Here is an 18,344-nt window from a genome sequence, read left to right on the forward strand (position 1 = left end):
TATTATTATTATTATTATTATTATTATTATTACCCACCTTTCCTCCCCTGATTTTAAGCACTGCCACTTCACCAGTAGTTCCATCTGCCCCCCACCAGTTGGATGGCATGCATGGCATTGACCTGATTTATCCTCATGACAACCTTGTGAGGATGACTAAGACTGAAAGATGGTGGCAGGGTGAAGGTCACCCAGTGACAATTTCATTTGAACCAGTGGTCTGTCACACTAAGCACTACATCACACTGACTCTCTCGAAAGACCCCACCGCAGCTTTCACCAACCTGGGGCCCCTTACAGATGCCCAGCCAGCACAGTCAATTTGAGCTACAACTCCTACAAGCCCCAACAAGTGTTGCCTGAAATCTGCTTTGTCTCTAGCACACTCATTCAACTTAAACCTTCCCAACACCTCCTGCATTCCATTTTGAGGCTGGTACAGTGAAGGTCTTGAGTATTTCCCATCATACCCAGCATCTCCTTCCCTTCCCCTTACTGTTTTGTTAAACATCCATCCTGATTTAAAAACAAAACAAAACTCTGGATGACAACTTGTGGCTTATTAGTTGGCCCTAACAAACATATACTTTGCAGCTTTAAAACTTCATGTGAAATAATTTTAGTAGCTGATGATGATCACAGACTTTCCCTCAATGGATAAGGGAAGGATGTTACAGCGGCATTAAATCTGGGAAGGAAAACAAATGTGGGTTGGGGTAAGGACAGAATGCCAAACCATGGCTTCTGCTCGTTCATCATTTAGATGCCACATTATGATCCTGTGTTCTAGACACAGACTGGGAGCAGTTGTGGCACGTGTGAAGCTGCCTCATATGAGTCAGACCATTGGGTCCATACCAAGCTCAATACCACCAGCACTTACTGGCAGCATCTCTCTAGGATTCCAGGCAGGGGGCACCCCCCAGCCCTACCTGGAGATGCTGGGGGCTGAGCCTGGGAGCTTCTGCATGCTTTCTAGATGTTTTCTACCTCTGAGGTACTCCCAACATTCATCATAGCTGCAGGGGTGGCTGCCAAGAAATGGCTTCTGCTTCTCATCCAGGAATACATCAGGGTTGGCATGTCCTGTGGCCCACTCACCCTCCCTACTCCACAAAAAGGAAGTGTTTAATTAAGAAACCTGTTTAGTGACACAGACTGTGCGGTGCTTGGGAGGCTGCAAAAAACCAATGTTTGGAGCCAGCTGTAGAAGAACCTAAGACAAGCTCTGCTGGAGGAGCCAACATCCTGTCCTCACAGTGGCCAACCAGGTACCTGTGGGAAGCCAGCAAGCAGGACCCCAGCACAAGAGCAGCTCTCTCCCTCCCTGCAGTTTCTGGCAACTGGTATCCAGAAGCATTACTGTTTTCAACCATGGAGGCAGAGCATTCTCCGTCATGGCTAGTAGCCATCAATAGTCCTCTCTTCCAAGAAACTTTTCTGTTGGCAAGCAATAGAATTGCCACCAAGCGGTATGTAAATCTTGGGGTGGGTGGGGGCATAAGACAAATCTAGCATTTTCTGTCACTCAACGTGGGTATTTTCCACCCTGTGAACTAGGCCAGAGATCTGCACTTTCAGGTAAGCAAGGTACAATCCTCAGGTGCATTTTTAAAAAGTGGGGAAGATTCATAATCTCAAGCAGCTTCCTGTCTGTTCATTGTAAAGTTTAAGGAGTTGCAAGACCCCTACAGCCTGTGGCAACCAGAAGCTGCACATTTAGGAGCTGCGCAGTGAAGGTAAAACTCCTCATCACCATGTATCAGCCCCTCCAAGGGCAAAAGCAAGGAGGGGGCTAGAGACGTTACATCTGCATTTCACATCCATTCTGTGCCCAATCCTGCTAACTGGATTCTCCATGAGGGTGTTAAAGCAAGACTCAATGTTGAGGAAGTGTTTATTAGAGCTACAAGTAAGCAGTAAGGTCTAAAAAGAGTTTGGGTGGACTCTTGCGAATCATGCCCATCTGGGAACAGCTAAAGAAAATGCAAGTGCCCTGCTTTATTACAGAGTTTGCTGTTCATGAATCAAATTGGAAAGACAGATGCACACCCCTTGTGGTTAACTAAAGAGATGCAATCAGCAAATATTTCTATCAAACTGGTTTGCAAAACAAGCAGCCCTCTGAACTTGTCATACCAAAGTCTTGAGTCATTCAAGCACAACTTTGGAAAGGAGAGAGTTGTAGAAAAAACAAACAAAAATAATGACAAAGCACAACAAAACCTTGTCTATCTAAACCAACCTGGTGCCCTCCAGTTGTATGGGCTGATGGGAATTGTAATCTAAAACAAGCAGGATTTGAGCACAAGAGCACTCTCCTCTCCTGTGGCTTCCAGCAACTGGTAGTCAGAAGCATTTAGTAGCCATCAATAGACCTCTCCTCCTCCCTGAATTTGTCTAATCCTCTTTCAAAGTCATCTGGGTTGATGCCACCACTACCACCAGTGGGACAGAGTCCCATGGTTTCACTCTGTGCTGCATAAAGACCAACTCAGAGATGTTTGGGACTGAACCTGGGACCTTCTGCTCATGCTCCAGTCTATCACTTCCCACCAGGCCAACAAAGGTTGGCATAAACAAAGTCCATAAATATATTGCAGCACTTCTCATCTGGGCTAGCTAAGGGCAATGCAGGGGCTAGGACTCACCATCAAACTTTTTGTACCGGGAACTGAAGGTTGCTTGCAAGTTATTACTAAGTTCCACCACAGCATTTCGGAAGTCCTGTTTGCTCTGCTGGCTGTATTTTTCTTCCATCTCTTGAGAGCAGCATGTGTAGCCTTGAGGGCAGACTTTCAAGTGATCACCTGGAAACACAAAGGTGAGAAAGCTTTACACACGAGTACATCAATCTATGACAATCATGGGGGGCGGGGCAGGGCAGAGGCTGAGCTTGCTGATGCGGCAGCAGCTGTGTGCAGATACACAGAAAGGTGGCAATTGCTCTGGATAAAAAGCACTAATGCGGAACGGACAGGAACCTCACAACCATTTAAGGAACACCCAGCTGTTTAATCAAGTAACTATTGGAATCAGTTATAGCAGGTAGCAGTCTTATGGGATATGTGTGTTTGTGCGTGCGTGTGCATGTACTTTAGATGTGTGCATTACTTCAGTTGTGAAGTACAGAGTTCACATAGCACTTCCCACCTCCTTGCTGATGCCTCCAAGAGCGCAGATCTCCCTCCCCCAAGAGGTGTGCCTGCCTTCATCTCTTTGCAGCAGCCTTTGCCAAACTGGTACCCTTCCAGAAATGTTCAACTACAACTCCCATCAGTGCCAGCTGGCATAGCCAATAGTATTATGGGATGTGGCGGGTGGCTGATGAAGACACACCTCTGTCTCCTGACCTTTGAAAACCGAAGAACTTGTTTTTGTACCCTACCTGTAATATGTTGTGTGGAAGTATTGCTTTTGGGCTATGGGTGGGGTTGTTGCTGTACACTTTTTAAAACTGCATTACATTTTTGTATGCTGCAATTTGCCCTGTGGCCTGGTGAAGGTTGAGTAAGACATGCTGTGGTTGTTATTATTCTCCATTATGAAGAAGAGCAGAAATGGTTTGCAAGGTTGGGTTCTGTGATACAGCAGGTGATTCAAGAAAGCATGGGAAGACTGCCAAGTGAAAGAGACTTCTGCAGACAAGGCAGCTGTTGCCCCAACTGACGGACTGGTTCGTGCCCTTGGTGCTGAAACCTCAGTCCTTCCTTCCTTCCTTCCTTCCTTCCTTCCTTCCTTCACTGGGATTTCCAACTCAAAATATTATCCTCTTCTCTCAACCACCAGCTTGTATCATCCTCCTTCATGGTTTATGACTTCCTTTAGAATCAGCTATAAAAAGAACCCAGGGCTAATCCAATTTCACACTAGACCTGTGTTCTCCTTATCAAGAGTATTAGGGTCCCTCTTATCATTGCTAATTAACAAGTGTTTCCAGAATGGAAGCCCTGTTAGTGCAGTATTTGGGAGAAAGGACAGTGCAGAGTCCCAGAGCATCTTAAACGGGACTAACAACTTTATTCTACCATCAACTTACGACGGGCTTTGTCAGATGCATGACATTCACTGGAAAAATTGGTGGATGCGTAAGAATACAGATTTAATGAAATGCACAGGAAATGCTGCATTCAGGTTCTGCTTGAGGGCTGCCCTTTGGGGCATTCAGTAAGCCACTGTGAGACCATGATGCTGGATTACATGGGGCAATGGCCTGATCCTGTAAGCTCTTGATATGCTCTTATGAAACAGAAAAGATAGCTATAGATCCTTCGTCACCCTCTTCAGGGGTCATATAAAGAAAATTTAAGATTCAGTCATATTATGGGCTAGGGATGCGGGTGGCGCTGTGGTCTAAACCACAGAGCCTTGGGCTTGACGATCAGAAGGTCGGCGGTTTGAATCCCCGTGACAGGGTGAGCTCCTGTTGCTCGGTCTCTGCTCCTGCCCACCTAGCAGTTCGAAAGCACGTCAAAGTGCAAGTAGATAAATAGGTACCGCTCCAGCAGGAAGGTAAATGGTGTTTCCGTGCGCTGCTCTGGTTCATCAGAAGCGGCTTAGTCCTGCTGGCCACATGACCCGGAAGCTGTACGCCGGCTCCCTCAGCCAGTAAAGCAAGATGAGCGCCGCAACCCAGAGTCGGCCACGACTAGACCTAATAGTCAGGGGTCCCTTTACCTTTACATATTATGGCCTTGTTTTAACACTGTAACTATAGAGGAAGGCTCCAGGTGACTGTAGCAGTTGTCAGTTCCCAAATTGATACAGACAGCGAAAGAGTGTCTCTCCCCCCCCCCCTTTCATCAGCTCAAGAGAATTTGCAGCATACTACCACAAAGATGTGGTGCTGTAGTAAGTGGCTGAGAGAGATGGAAGGGGGCTCTCCACAGGTGGGTGTAGCTGCTAAGAACTGAGAAGCTGCTAATGCCACCCAGAAGCTTCCTACATCAAGGAGGCTTGTTCATGGGCTCTTGTGCAAACTGGCTGTAACCACATTCCACTTCCACTGCTACCAGCAGGTGCAGATTTCATTCTACCAACCACTATTAATTATAAATTTGAAAGTAATAATAATTCTGCTATTTGAGGTGCTAAATACTATTGATTTCCATGCCAACAAAACATATTGTCACTTCCAAATCCAAATGCATTACTTCTCGTCCAACAGAAGGGAAAAGTAATCATGTGTTTGTTCATATCAATCCCTTCTTAGCCCCTCCCCTATTTTCCTTTCGCATAGCTTGATTTTTAGAATTCAAGTCTATTCGAGTAAAAGTAAAGGTAAAGGTTAGGTCCGGTCGAGGCCGACTCTGGGGTTGAGGCACTCACCCCGTCATGGGGATTCGAACCGCCGACCTTCTGATCGGCAAGTCCTAGGTTCTGTGGTTTAACCCACAGTGCCACCTGCGTCCCTATTCTATTCAAGTAGGGACCCCTATTTTCCTTTATATAACTTTGTACTTGTGCACTCTGATCGTGCTGTATACAATAAATCAAATATGTTTTGTAAAGGGATGTAAACAAATATAAAATATAAAATAAATATTGTAGTATTAAATTATAGTAGAAATAAGGTAGCCTTGCAAATAAGTTGTTAGTCTGCAAATATTTCCACTAACCAGACTATCAAAGCTTCACTGTCAGTCAGTGCAAGAGAGGGTCCAAAGAAAGAAGTGCCTGAATTCACCAACCACTACCACCAACACCAAAGTGGAACATCCACTGCACCAACTATCATTCCAATTCAGAAGGCAATTTCCCAGATCTAAACTGAGCATGCTGCTCTAGGATTCTACTCAGGGTTACAGATTTAGGACTTCTAACCCAATTTCTACTGCTCCAACAAGCCCCAGGTTTATAAAGTAGGGGTGACCAACATGGTGTCTTTCATGTCTTCCCTTGCTGCCCATGAAACCTCTGAGCCCACCTCACTCACTGTCTCCTTGGCCATGAAGTGGTGAAGATGGTTAGCTTCTCCCCGCCACACACACACACACACACACACACACACACATACTTGTAAAGTACATAGAGCTGATGGAGGAAGCTAGAAGAGTGGCTCACTTTTCCACTTGACGTTTCAGCCCCATTGCTTTTTCAAAACCCATATTAATTCTACTGGATCCAACTTTTACCCAGATCCCTTAGAAAAGCAGTGTGTGTGTGTGTGTGTGTGTGTGTGTGTGTGTCTCCCCACTTTCTTTCAGTCTAAATGGGAAGGGGGCAAGAGAGACATAATTGGGGAGGGGGCATGCTCACAGCACTCTTTCAAAACTCCAGCTGTGCCCACATGCTTAAAAAACTTGGTAACCCCTGAGATGAACTTTCACGAATCATTCCAGGCACATGTGTGGGTCTGAAAGAAAAAGGGAGTGAACCTGCTTCTAGTTTACAACAGTTTCTCTTTCTGGGAGCAAATACTTAACTCACCACAGGCAGGTAGCTAAGGAGCTGTTTACAAGAGTGAGGACATGCAACACTTCCCAATGCCATGCTCATTGGGGGCTGGCTGTAATTAGATGGAGCAGGGAAGAAAACCAGCCTTTATTAAGCCTTATGGGATGGTCACAAGGTATTCTGAGCACACAAAAGTTAAATTTGGAGGGGGAGATGTTCTTTGGGCAGCTTTCACAGCAAAAGCCTCACCCAGTATGTTACAATGGCCTACAATGTGGAACCAGACCCTTGCCAAATTTTGCCAAGTGGCTAAGAAACTGGCCCTCTGGATGAGTTCAGTGTCCATGTGCTGGGGGGGGGTCTATTTTCAGCAAGCCTTTTGTTGTCTGTGTCCTCAGCTGCTGGCTGGTCACCTGGGTCTAAAGAATATACGGTTCCCTTCCATGCAACAAGCTCCTCACCACAAAAACAAGAAATTCTAATTATTTCTGTGGCATGCACTTAAAATACCCTATACAACCAAAGGCTGTCTGGATTTCAATTTCCACCCCCACCCCCACCCCGCTTTTTCCCCCACTTTGCTTGCTGACAGCTTAGGGCCTGTGGATTTACTACAGAGAGAACACCAGACACTTTTTTTTTTTAAAGGAGGAAAAGAATGAGAAAGATTTATGCCCCTCTCTGTACACGCCAAGGAGCCAAAAGGCACATTAGGAAACTGAATTCTGTTCTGGAAGGGGTGAGGGAGAGAGGCCTTGCCTTCCCATTCATTCATTCCCAAATTTCCCTCTACAAATACTTGTTTTACAACCCCAGGGTCCAGTCCTGCAAATGCAGCTGCCATATGAACGACTTAAATAAAATAGCTGCTGCTAGATGGAGCCAGTCCACATCAAAGTGGATGGACACAGACACCCACCCACACCCACAAAGAAAATGCTATATCAAGTCATCAGTAGAGTCTGGTCCTCAACCAAGACTTGGGGCTGCCATGTACATGTGAAAGAACAGCCTGACTGATGGATCAGGCCAGTGGCCCATCTAGTCCAGCATCCTGTTCTCCTGGTGACCAACCAGATGCCCCAATGAGAAGCTCACAAGCAGGATTGGAGCTCAAGAGCCCTCTCCCCTCCTGCAGCTTCCAACATCTGGTGTTCAGAAGCAATACTGCCTCCATAGATGCAGTGGAATAGCCATCATGGTTAGTTGCCAAGGATATTCTCATCTTCCATGAATCTGTCCAATCCTCTTTTAAAACTATCCAAGTCGGAGCCCATCACTGCCTCCTGGAGGAACAAGTTCCATACTTTAACTGTGCTGGACTTTCTGTTTCTCTGTCCTGAATCTTTTAACATTCAGCTACTCTACTCCCTCTACTTCCATGCTATGGTGAGATATGCAAATGTTATGCAAATATGTCCCTTGCCGGGTTTGTAATGCATGTCCTATTTTATTACAATGCATAGTAGGCCACCCAAAAACATGAGGGCATCAGAAGAGCCTGTCTGCTGGCTCAGGCCAAAGACCCATCATAGTGCAGCATCCTGTTCTCCTGGTGACCAACCCCAATGTGAAGCCTGCAAGCAACAGCCCCCCTACTTGTAATTCACAGGAACTGCCTCCAACAATGGAGGTAAGACACGGCCATCATGGTTAGCAGCCCCATAAATTTGTTTCAGTCCCTTATAAAGCAGCCAAAATTGGTGTGCATCACTATATCTTATGGTAGTGAGTCAACTTTTGAGTCCCATTGATTCCAAGGGGGATGAGGTCTGGATCCAACCCTTACAGGGCAATCCTGTTATTGTACTCAGCGGGGCTGTCGGGTAAGAGAGGGTGCTCAGGTTTGCAGCTCCTAAAGGTATGAGAAGCTTCTCATTTTTAAATTATTGTTTTTGTTCTTAAAAACAAAAGAAACACCCAGAAAGAATAAGGAAAAACAGAGAAAAAGAAGGAAGACAAGAGAAGGACACCCACTGCTGTTAGCTCAGTAAACAAAGCATGAGATTCTTAATCTCAGGATTGTGGGTTCAAGGTCCACACTGGGCAAAAGATTCCTGCATTGCAGAGGGCTGGACTAGATGACCCTCAGGGTCTCTTCAAACTCTACTCTTCTATGATCCTGTTATTCTGTGATATGTATGGGTGTGACCATTATTAGAGGTCTAGCTTGGCAAAGCAGAGTCAGTGAAGGATGTGGCCAGAGGAGAGGGTTTGGTGTGGAAACAATCCCACGGGCCAGGGAGAGACAGTCTGAGGTCTATCCCACCCCCTGACCCATTTAGCCAGAGATGCCTAGGGCCTCCTCCACAGCACAACAGGATTTGCATCTCTCAAGATTTTGCAATCCAAACTGCATTTGCTCGCTACCTTTTCTAGCAGTAAGTTTTGCAAGACTTTTCTCTTGTATTATTATTTTTTTAAATCCTGCCTTCTTTAGGTATGAGAGTGGCAAGGACACCAATGCAACCCCCTCCCTGCAAAAAAAAAAAAAAGACTGAGAAGTATCATTCAACCACCTCTCCAATGTCTGAAACATCAACATATCGCCCACAAACCACTTTCAAGTTTATCTTTCGAGCCAGAAGGCCCAGAAATTTCCTGTTTTTTAAAAAAAGGAACACAAAGACACCCACGACTACATTCTGCTCCTGCAAAATCGTGACATACACCAAACTTGGCTTATAAAAACTACCCAGCTCTTCTCTTTACTATCTCTAGAATAAAGCAAGTCACTGTGAATACAGAGGATTTTATTCTATTCAATGAAGACAGAGTACTTGTATTTTTCTACATATGCCACACACCATCTAGATCCATTGCACTTTTTTCCAGCTTCAAAGTGCTTCTTGAGAAGCCAGTTTCATATTGAAAAGAAAGTCTCATTGTAGATTGATTCTGCATTATGCCATTTTGAAAGCAGATGTTGGCAATCCCTGCAATGGGAGACATATTCACACCTGCCCAACGGCATTGTGGGTGGGCATAGTCCAAGACTGCAATTGCCACTTCCTTCTTCATTCACCTGGGGCATGTGGAAAGAGGAAATGGCATGGGTGTTCAAGTGCACATCAAGCAACCACAACCACCCAGGTGGAAAGCCGCATGATGAGGACGAGCATGAAGGATTCCAGATTAAGATAAAGCTACACCTGTTGCTCTCCACTTGCTGCTGAACTACAAACTCCCATCTTTTCTATTGGTCATGCTGGATGGGGCTGATGGGAGTTGGGGAGTCCAGCAACATTCGGAATACCACTGGTTCTTCCCAGTCCTGAACCATTATTGTATCTCTAGATCTCTTCAGCTAAAGCTCAACACTCAAACCTGCAACATCTCACTGGCTCTTTTGGAAGTCACTCTGTTTTGGTGGAGGACACCTATGCTGGTCCAGGAGTAGCCATTAAAACTAGTCTTCCTGCTGCCCAAGTTCCTAGCAAGGAACTGGAAAGCCATGGATCATAGAATCATAGAGTTGGAAGAGACCACAAGGGCCATTGAGTCCAACCCCCTGCCAAGCAGGAAACACCATCAGAGCACTCCTGACATATGGTTGTCAAGCCTCTGCTTAAAGACCTCCAAAGAAGGAGACTCCACCACACTCCTTGGCAGCAAATGTTTGTGCAATACAAAGAGGCACATGTTTAGTCTCATGTGAAGTTTGGGGCTGAAGATAGGTTAATATGTGCCACTTCTGGAGAGGGCGAGGGGAGAAAAGGTGGAATCCTTGCAGCACCATATGATGGAAAGTGCTAAATTTGTACAAATGGGAACATAAGAAGCTGTCTTATTTGGTGACAGGTCAGACCACTGGCCCACCTAGTATCGCCTAAATTGACCCAGTCCTGCTTAGAGCTGCCACCTGGGATTGAACCTGCAAAGAGGTGCACTGCTGCTGAGCTATAGCCTTTCCCCTGGATGGAACCAAACTACAAGAAAGAAGATTCCACCTAAACATTAGGAAGAACTTCCTGACAGTAAGAGCTGTTCAACAGTGGGATTTGCAGGAATGCAGGCAGCTGCCTGGGGTGCCTGATCAGACTTAGAACTGGGGGTGTGGCAGGAAGGAGAAAGAGTTCCCCCCTGAAGATAGGATCCTGATGAAAACTATTTGCACCTGGAGGGCATCTCCCGCAGAAGCCAATGAGAGATGCGTAAGGAAGGAAAAGCTTGGTGGGTGGTTTTGCTCCAGGCTACAGTCTGGGGTGGTGGTGGTTTTGAACTCTCCGCCCAGCCACAACAATGACCAGCTCACCACCTTTTACATGGAAATATTTACATGCACACAACACTAAAAGAGATATGTTGAGCATTGTGTCCAACATAGCATTTTACTTTTTACACCTGGGAGGGGTGCAGCAGACGTGGCATGCCTGTTCCCCAGTCCCACTGTTCAATTTATTAAATTGCACACAACCCCGCCACCACCCTAATAAAGCAGAATATTCCAACCGTAAGTCTTCTTTAGGGCATTGTTTGAACAAATGAATTAATCTAAGGCAACACCAGGATAACTTGCTGCTTCAAAAGCACAGGTTTTTTGGTGTGTGTGTGTTGTTGTTGTTTTAAAAAAACAACCAGAAGTGATTGGTGTTTTCTGTTTAATATATTTGTGTTTCTAAAAAATGTCACATTCCACACCACTCTGATAAAAGAGGCAGGCTGGGGGTTAATTCTGGGTTTCCTATGTAAACCCACTTCCTGCCCCTTCTCCAAGAACCAGGGCAAATAATTAAGGTTAATCCTTGTTAGCTCTGTATGTTTCCTTTGAATCCTGTTACCACATTCCTTCATGCAATCAACTGCGCTGCTTTTTTTTAATGTAGAGGCAAATCCCAGCGCCCCCTTATGCCTGTCTCCTGCTCAAAAGGTTACGACCTGACTCTGCCTGCGGCCTCCTGACCTCTGCTTCCTGTCCCTGCCCCTCCAGCTTTGCAAACTTACCTCTCAACAGACCGCTTTATAATCAGCGGACCATGGCTGAAAATTGGAAAGGCAGGGTGAAAGTGTCTGAAAATGAAGGGCAGAAAATACTCAACAAGCTTCCTCAGTGGACCCAAACACACCCTGAACAGTTGAAATTCACAGTGGTATCTCACGTCTTCCAACAGTGCAATCCTGCGCACATCTACTCAGAAGCACGCTCCTCTGTTTAAGTGCACAGGAAACTGCTTCCACCAAGTCGAACCCTTGGTCCTTCTAGCTCAGTATTGTCTACACTGACTGGCAGCAGCTCTCCAGGGCTACAAATGTGTCTCTGGACCAGCCTTACCTGGAGATGCCGGGGCTTTACCCTTGGGTCTTCTGAAAGCAAAGCAGAAGATCATTAACTACAGCCCTTCCCTAGGTAAGCTCTACTGCGTTCCATGGGGCACATTCCTCTGCTTGAAGGCATCACAGAGGCATCTGGTTGGCCACCATCAAAGCAGGATGCTGGCCCAGGTGGCTCAGCCAATAGGTCCCTTCTTACATGTGCACTTCCAAGTCTTGGTGTTCCCTAACTGTAAATCAAGGCAAAAGCACTTGTTTTCTTAAGACTATGGTGCGTGAAGTGTGTTTAGCATTTGCCCATAGTAGTCGTAGCCTCTGCTTTAATTTGGGCGCATGTATGCCTTGCATTGAGCTCTGCTTTTATTCATTTCTTGCTTTTGTTTGTTGATATTTTAATGGTCTTGCGTTTTACTTTGTATTTCAATTCCCCACCCACCCTGCTTATTTACTGCAAGCCAACCTGATAAGTTCGCACAAATGCAAAAAAAAGAAAAGAAAAGAAGGAACGATTCTAGTATTAACAATGCTTTCTACCTAGTTAACTGTGACAAGAGTTAAGCAGGCATTTCCATTTCTCCCTCCCCTCACCTACATCCCTCAAATTTGTGTTCAACTCAACTTTGGTTTTGCATTGATAATCTATTCCAAGCATTTATTTTTTAACATTTGCTCTCCATTCCCTATACCTTCTACACCACTGGCAGTCTACTGGGAGGGGGGAAAATACTAACTAGGTACGTGACTTTTGTAAGTAAGATCAAAATCTTGTTTTATGGACAAAAGGCCCTTAACAGCCTTTGGAAATTATTGTAGCTTCAGGGAAAACAATGCTTGGTTTTGTCCACTAATAAGAAATGCCAACTTCCTTTATTTATTTATTTATTTATTTTTCTATAACATGGGACATTAATTTGGGGGCAGACTTTTTGATTCCTTCATGCTCTCGGTCAGCAAAAATTCACAGGCGCTGCTCAAGGGTCTCTAAAAATAGTTCAGGAATGAAGAAGTGACCAAGAAGGCCCAAAAAACTCTGAGAGACTATTTTGAGATAAATATGAATACTACAGTGGAAAAAAAGAGTAATTTGGGATGCAAGTAAAGCGGTTATGAGAGGATTCTTAATACAACAGAATGCAATTAAGAAGAGAACTCAAAATGAAAAAAAGGATAAAATCCCGGAGAAAATAAAGGAAGGAGAGAAGAAACTGAGAGCAAAACCAAAGTCACAGGAGATCCTGAAAGAGATAAAGTTATACCAAGTACAATATATGAAGCTGATGAATCAGGAAATAGAATGGAAGATCAAACAGATGAGGCAAAAGACATTTGAATCGGCAAATAAGTGTGGAAAATTGTTGGCCTGGCAAATAAAAAAAGACAAAAACTTAATACTATTACGAATTTGGAAGTGGAAGGAAAGAATATACAGAACCCAGTGGAGATTAGGAAATGCTTTCAGAGGTATTTTAAACAACTTTATACACAGGAGAAGCAGAAAGAAATGGACATTGATCGATTTTTTGAAAATAAATGGACTACATAAAATCTCTCAGGAAAACCAGCTAATGTTGAATTACAAAATAACGGATCAGGAAGTGGAAGGGGCCATCCAGAACATACAATTAGGTAAATCTCCAGGACCGGATGGTTTGACTTCAAGATATTATAGATCTTTGAAAGAATGGTTAATACAACCATTGAAGGAAGTCTGCAATGAAATATTGGAAGGGAAAAGGGCACCAGAGTCGTGGAAGGAAGCTTATATTACACTTATACCGAAAACAGAGACTGAAAAGACACAGCTCAAGAATTACCGCCCCATATCGCTGCTTAATGTGGATTACAAAATTTTTGCAGACATTTTGGCTAAAAGATTTAAAAAGGTGTTAGCAGAAGAAATTCATAGACCAAGCGGGCTTTCTCCCGGGTAGACATTTGTCTGATAACATGAGGAATATACCGTATTTTTTGCACCATAACACTCACTTTTTTCCTCCTTGAAAGTAAGGGGAAATGTCTGTGCGTGTTATGGAGGAAATGCCTACGGGTGGCATGCCTACGGATTTTCCTCCTCTAAAACCTATGTGCGTGTTATGGTCGGGTGCGTGTTATAGAGCGAAAAATACGGTAATTAATATTTTAGAAAAACTACAAGTAGATATCAATACCAAGGTAGTTTTGATATTTGTGGATGCAGAGAAAGCCTTTGACAACATTTCTTGGAGTTTTATGAAGAAGAATCTACAGGGGATGGGGGTAGGTCAAGGTTTTGAAAATGGTATAGGTGCAATTTATTCGGAACAAAAGGCTAAACTAATTGTTAACAATGTGGTGACAGAGGAATTTAAGATCGAGAAAGGGACACGACAAGGCTGCCCAATTTCTCCATTGTTCTTCATATTGGTCCTTGAGGTTTTGTTAAATATGATTAAAAAGGACCAAAAGGTTAAAGGTATACAAGTGGGAGCTAAACAGTACAAACTGAAAGCATTTGCTGATGCTTTAGTATTGACTTTACAGGAGCCAGAATCTAGTACTAAAAGGGTATTGGAACTGATTCAAGAATTCGGACAGGTAGCAGGTTTTAAGTTGAACAAGATGAAAACTAAGGTTTTAGAGAAAAATTTAACTGTGAATGAGAGAGAGAAGTTTCAGGAGGAGACAGGACTAACATTGGTTAAGAACGTGAAATATTTAGGGGTTAACATGACTGCCAAGAATGTGAACTTATTTAAGGATAATTATGAAAAATGTTGGATTGAAGTGAAAAAGGACTTAGAAATATGGACAAATTTGAAGTTATCATTGTTAGGCCAAATTGTTGTGATAAAAATGAATGTATTGCCAAGGATGCTGTTTTTGTTTCAAACATTACAAATTCTGGACAAGATGGTTTGTTTCAAGAAGTGGCAGAGAGATATTTCCAGATTTGTCTGGCAGGGCAAGAAGCCTCGAATAAAATTTAAGATATTAACTGATGCTAAAGAAAGAGGTGGATTTGCCCTGCCAGACGTTAAACTTTACTATGAATCAGCTGTTTTTTGCTGGCTGAGAGAATGGCTGCTTCTTGAAAACCTGCTGGATTTAGAAGGTTTCAATAATGCATTTGGTTGGCATGCATATTTGTGGTATGATAAGGTAAAAGCACATAAAGCGTTTAAAAACCATATTATTAGAAAAGCACTGTTTAATGTTTGGATAAGATATAAGGATTTGTTAGAAAAGAAAACCCCAAGATGGTTGTCACCAATGGAAGCGAAGGCACAGAAAAAGCTCAATATGGCGGCCAAATGGCCGAAATATTGGGAAATTCTGGAACAAGATGGAGACAGAATAAAACTGCAGAGCTTTGAAAAATTGAAAAACAAAGTGCGAGATTGGCTCCATTATTACCAAATAAAGGAGGCATACAATTTGGACAAAAAAGTTGGTTTCCAGGTGGAAAAATCAAAATTGGAAACAGAATTGTTAGATTCAAAAATTAAGAACTTGTCAAGAATGTATAACTTGCTGTTGAAATGGAACACTCAGGATGAAACGGTGAAATCAGCTATGATAAAATGGGTACAAGACGTTGGACATAGCATAATGATGGCTGACTGGGAACAGTTATGGACCACAGGTATGAAGTTTATGGCATGTAATGCCTTAAGAGAAAATATAATGAAAATGGTCTACAGGTGGTACATGACACAAGTCAAGCTTGCGAAAATTTATAATTTACCCGACAATAAATGTAACGAGAAATGTAAATGTAATGGAAATGTAATGAGACTGAAGGTACATTCTTTCGCCTTTGGTGGACATGCCCAAGGATTTGGATATTCTGGGAGATGATTTATAATGAAATGAAAAAGATATTTAAATATACCTTCCTGAAGAAACCAGAGGCCTTTCTCCTGGGCATGGTCGGCCAATTGGTGCCAAAGAAGGACAGAACTTTTTTTATGTATGTAACAACAGCAGCAAGAATACTCATCGCAAAGTATTGGAAGACACAAGATTTACCCACCCGGGAAGAATGGCAGATGAAGTTGATGGACTATATGGAACTGGCGGAAATGACTGTCAGAATCCGAGACCAGGGAGAAGAGATGGTGGAGGAAGATTGGAAGAAATTTAAAGACTATCTACAGAAACATTGTAAAATTAATGAATGTTAGAAGGATGTTGGAATGAAGCTATGTGGTTTTAGCAGAAAAGTTATAAAGGTTTAGGAAAAAAACAGACTGTTAATTGGTGAAAGGAGGGAAAGTTAAGTTATATTATATTAAGATAAATTACAGGACAAAAATGGGAAAAGATGGACTATATGGAACTGGCGGAAATGACTGTCAGAATCCGAGACCAGGGAGAAGAGTCGGTGGAAGAAGACTGGAAAACGTTTAAAGACTATTTACAGAAATACTGTAAAATTAATGAATGTTAGAAAAATGTTGGAATGAAGTTATATGGCTTTAGTAGAAATGTTATAAGGAACTAAGTACAAATAGATTATTAGTGTATTAAAGGGAAAAATAAGGTTAGAATATGTTAAGATAATTATAGGACAGAAAACAGAGGAAGATGGAAAGGAATTGCTGAAACAATTAACTGAAGTGGAATACAAAAAGCGAGGTGTGAGGAGGTCGTTGAAACAAGTGAATGAAAGATAAGATATTGAAATTGTTTGATGTGTCTTAAATTGTCTTCCAGGCAGACAAAGCATGCAAACCGCCTTCCAGGTGCAGTTCTGCCCACCTCAACTTGATCTGTCCAATGTTTGCAGGTATTGAGGCTCTCTCAGGATCTGCTTCACTTCCTAAAGCTCTGCTTGCATGTCCAGACATCTCTGGAGAAAAGAACAGGTTCTTTACGTCTAGGATGGTTTGCAGCATCAGGGAATTGCTTGTCAACCAATATATACCTCGCACACCTCCAACCCAAGTCCTGGGTGCAAATCTGGAAGGCAAAAACCGTTCCTGACAAGAACATCTACATTTCTCGGTGACATTCCATAAACTCACTGACCAAAACACGTACTTTTTCAGCATTGGGGGTGGGTGGGAGCTCACAGCAAAAAGGAAGTTTCAATTACTTTGTGAAGTGAAGTAGAAAAATTAAGATCTAAGCAAACTTTATTAGGAATGACAAGAAGAGGGGCAGGACTTTGGTTTCTTTTGTGTGGGTGTCAAATAACTTTCTAGGAGTTTCTTCCGAGGCACATAAAAGAAGCAACATTTAGTCATGAAGGGCCTTTTTATTTTTGCAAATACACTCTGCAATTTAAAAAGGCAAATTGTATTAACACTTAAATGAAACTGCACTCCAAAGATTCTTAAGGAGGTAAAGATTCAGGGTCTCCCTCTCTTTCTGCCTCAGAGAGAAGGAACTAAGTTTCAAAACACACACTAAAAACCATCCGCAAATAACCCCTTGCCCAGGTGCCTGAAGAAAGCAAAAACAGCCTCTAGCTGATCAAACCACTAGCAGTCATCTTTGAGAATTCCTGGAGAGCAGGCGAAGTCCCGGCAGACTGGAGGAGGGCAAATGTTGTCCCTATTTTCAAAAAGGGGAAAAGAGAGGACCCAAATAATTACCGCCCAGTCAGTCTGACATCAATACCAGGGAAGATTCTGGAGCAGATCATTAAGCAAACAGTCTGTGAGCACCTAGAAAGGAATGCTGTGATCACCAATAGTCAGCATGGATTTCTGAAAAATAAGTCATGTCAGACTAACCTGATCTCGTTTTTTGACAGAATTACAAGCCTGGTAGATGAAGGGAACGCAGTGGATGTAGCCTACCTTGATTTCAGCAAGGCATTTGACAAGGTGCCCCATGATATTCTTGTAAAGAAGCTGGTAAAATGTGGTCTTGACTATGCTACCACTCAGTGGATTTGTAACTGGCTGGCTGACCGAACCCAAAGGGTGCTCATCAATGGTTCCTCTTCATCCTGGAGAAGAGTGACTAGTGGGGTGCCACAGGGTTCTGTCTTGGGCCCGGTCTTATTCAACATCTTTATCAACGACTTGGATGATGGACTCAAGGGCATCCTGATCAAATTTGCAGATGACACCAAACTGGGAGGGGTGGCTAACACCCCAGAGGACAGGATCACACTTCAAAACGACCTTGACAGATTAGAGAACTGGGCCAAAACAAACAAGATGAATTTTAACAGGGAGAAATGTAAAGTATTGCACTTGGGCAAAAAAAATGAGAGGCACAAATACAAAATGGGTGACACCTGGCTTGAGAGCAGTACATGTGAAAAGGATCGAGGAGTCTTGGTTGACCACAAACTTGACATGAGCCAACAGTGTGACGCGGCAGCTAAAAAAGCCAATGCAATTCTGGGCTGCATCAATAGGAGTATAGCATCTAGATCAAGGGAAGTAATAGTGCCACTGTATTCTGCTCTGGTCAGACCTCACCTGGACTACTGTGTCCAGTTCTGGGCACCACAGTTCAAGAAGGACACTGACAAACTGGAACGTGTCCAGAGGAGGGCAACCAAAATGGTCAAAGGCCTGGAAACGATGCCTTATGAGGAACGGCTAAGGGAGCTGGGCATGTTTAGCCTGGAGAAGAGGAGGTTAAGGGGTGATATGATAGCCATGTTCAAATATATAAAAGGATGTCACATAGAGGAGGGAGAAAGGTTGTTTTCTGCTGATCCAGAAAAGCGGACA

General features: G+C 43.4%; 1 protein-coding gene across 1 annotated transcript in view; it reads right to left on the reverse strand.

Annotated features, from left to right (window-relative positions):
* The window catches only part of GPC4 (glypican 4), a 102,010-nt gene that overhangs the window by 45,106 nt on the left and 38,560 nt on the right, over window positions 1–18,344 (reverse strand). The window contains exon 2 of the mRNA XM_083722918.1: window positions 2,652–2,810. Coding sequence (XP_083579044.1) covers window positions 2,652–2,810 — 159 coding nt within the window. The remainder of the gene's footprint in view (window positions 1–2,651; window positions 2,811–18,344) is intronic.

The sequence above is a fragment of the Podarcis gaigeae genome (assembly GCF_964106915.1).
Source record: "Podarcis gaigeae genome assembly, chromosome: Z".
In the NCBI taxonomy this organism is placed as follows: Eukaryota; Metazoa; Chordata; class Lepidosauria; order Squamata; family Lacertidae; genus Podarcis; species Podarcis gaigeae.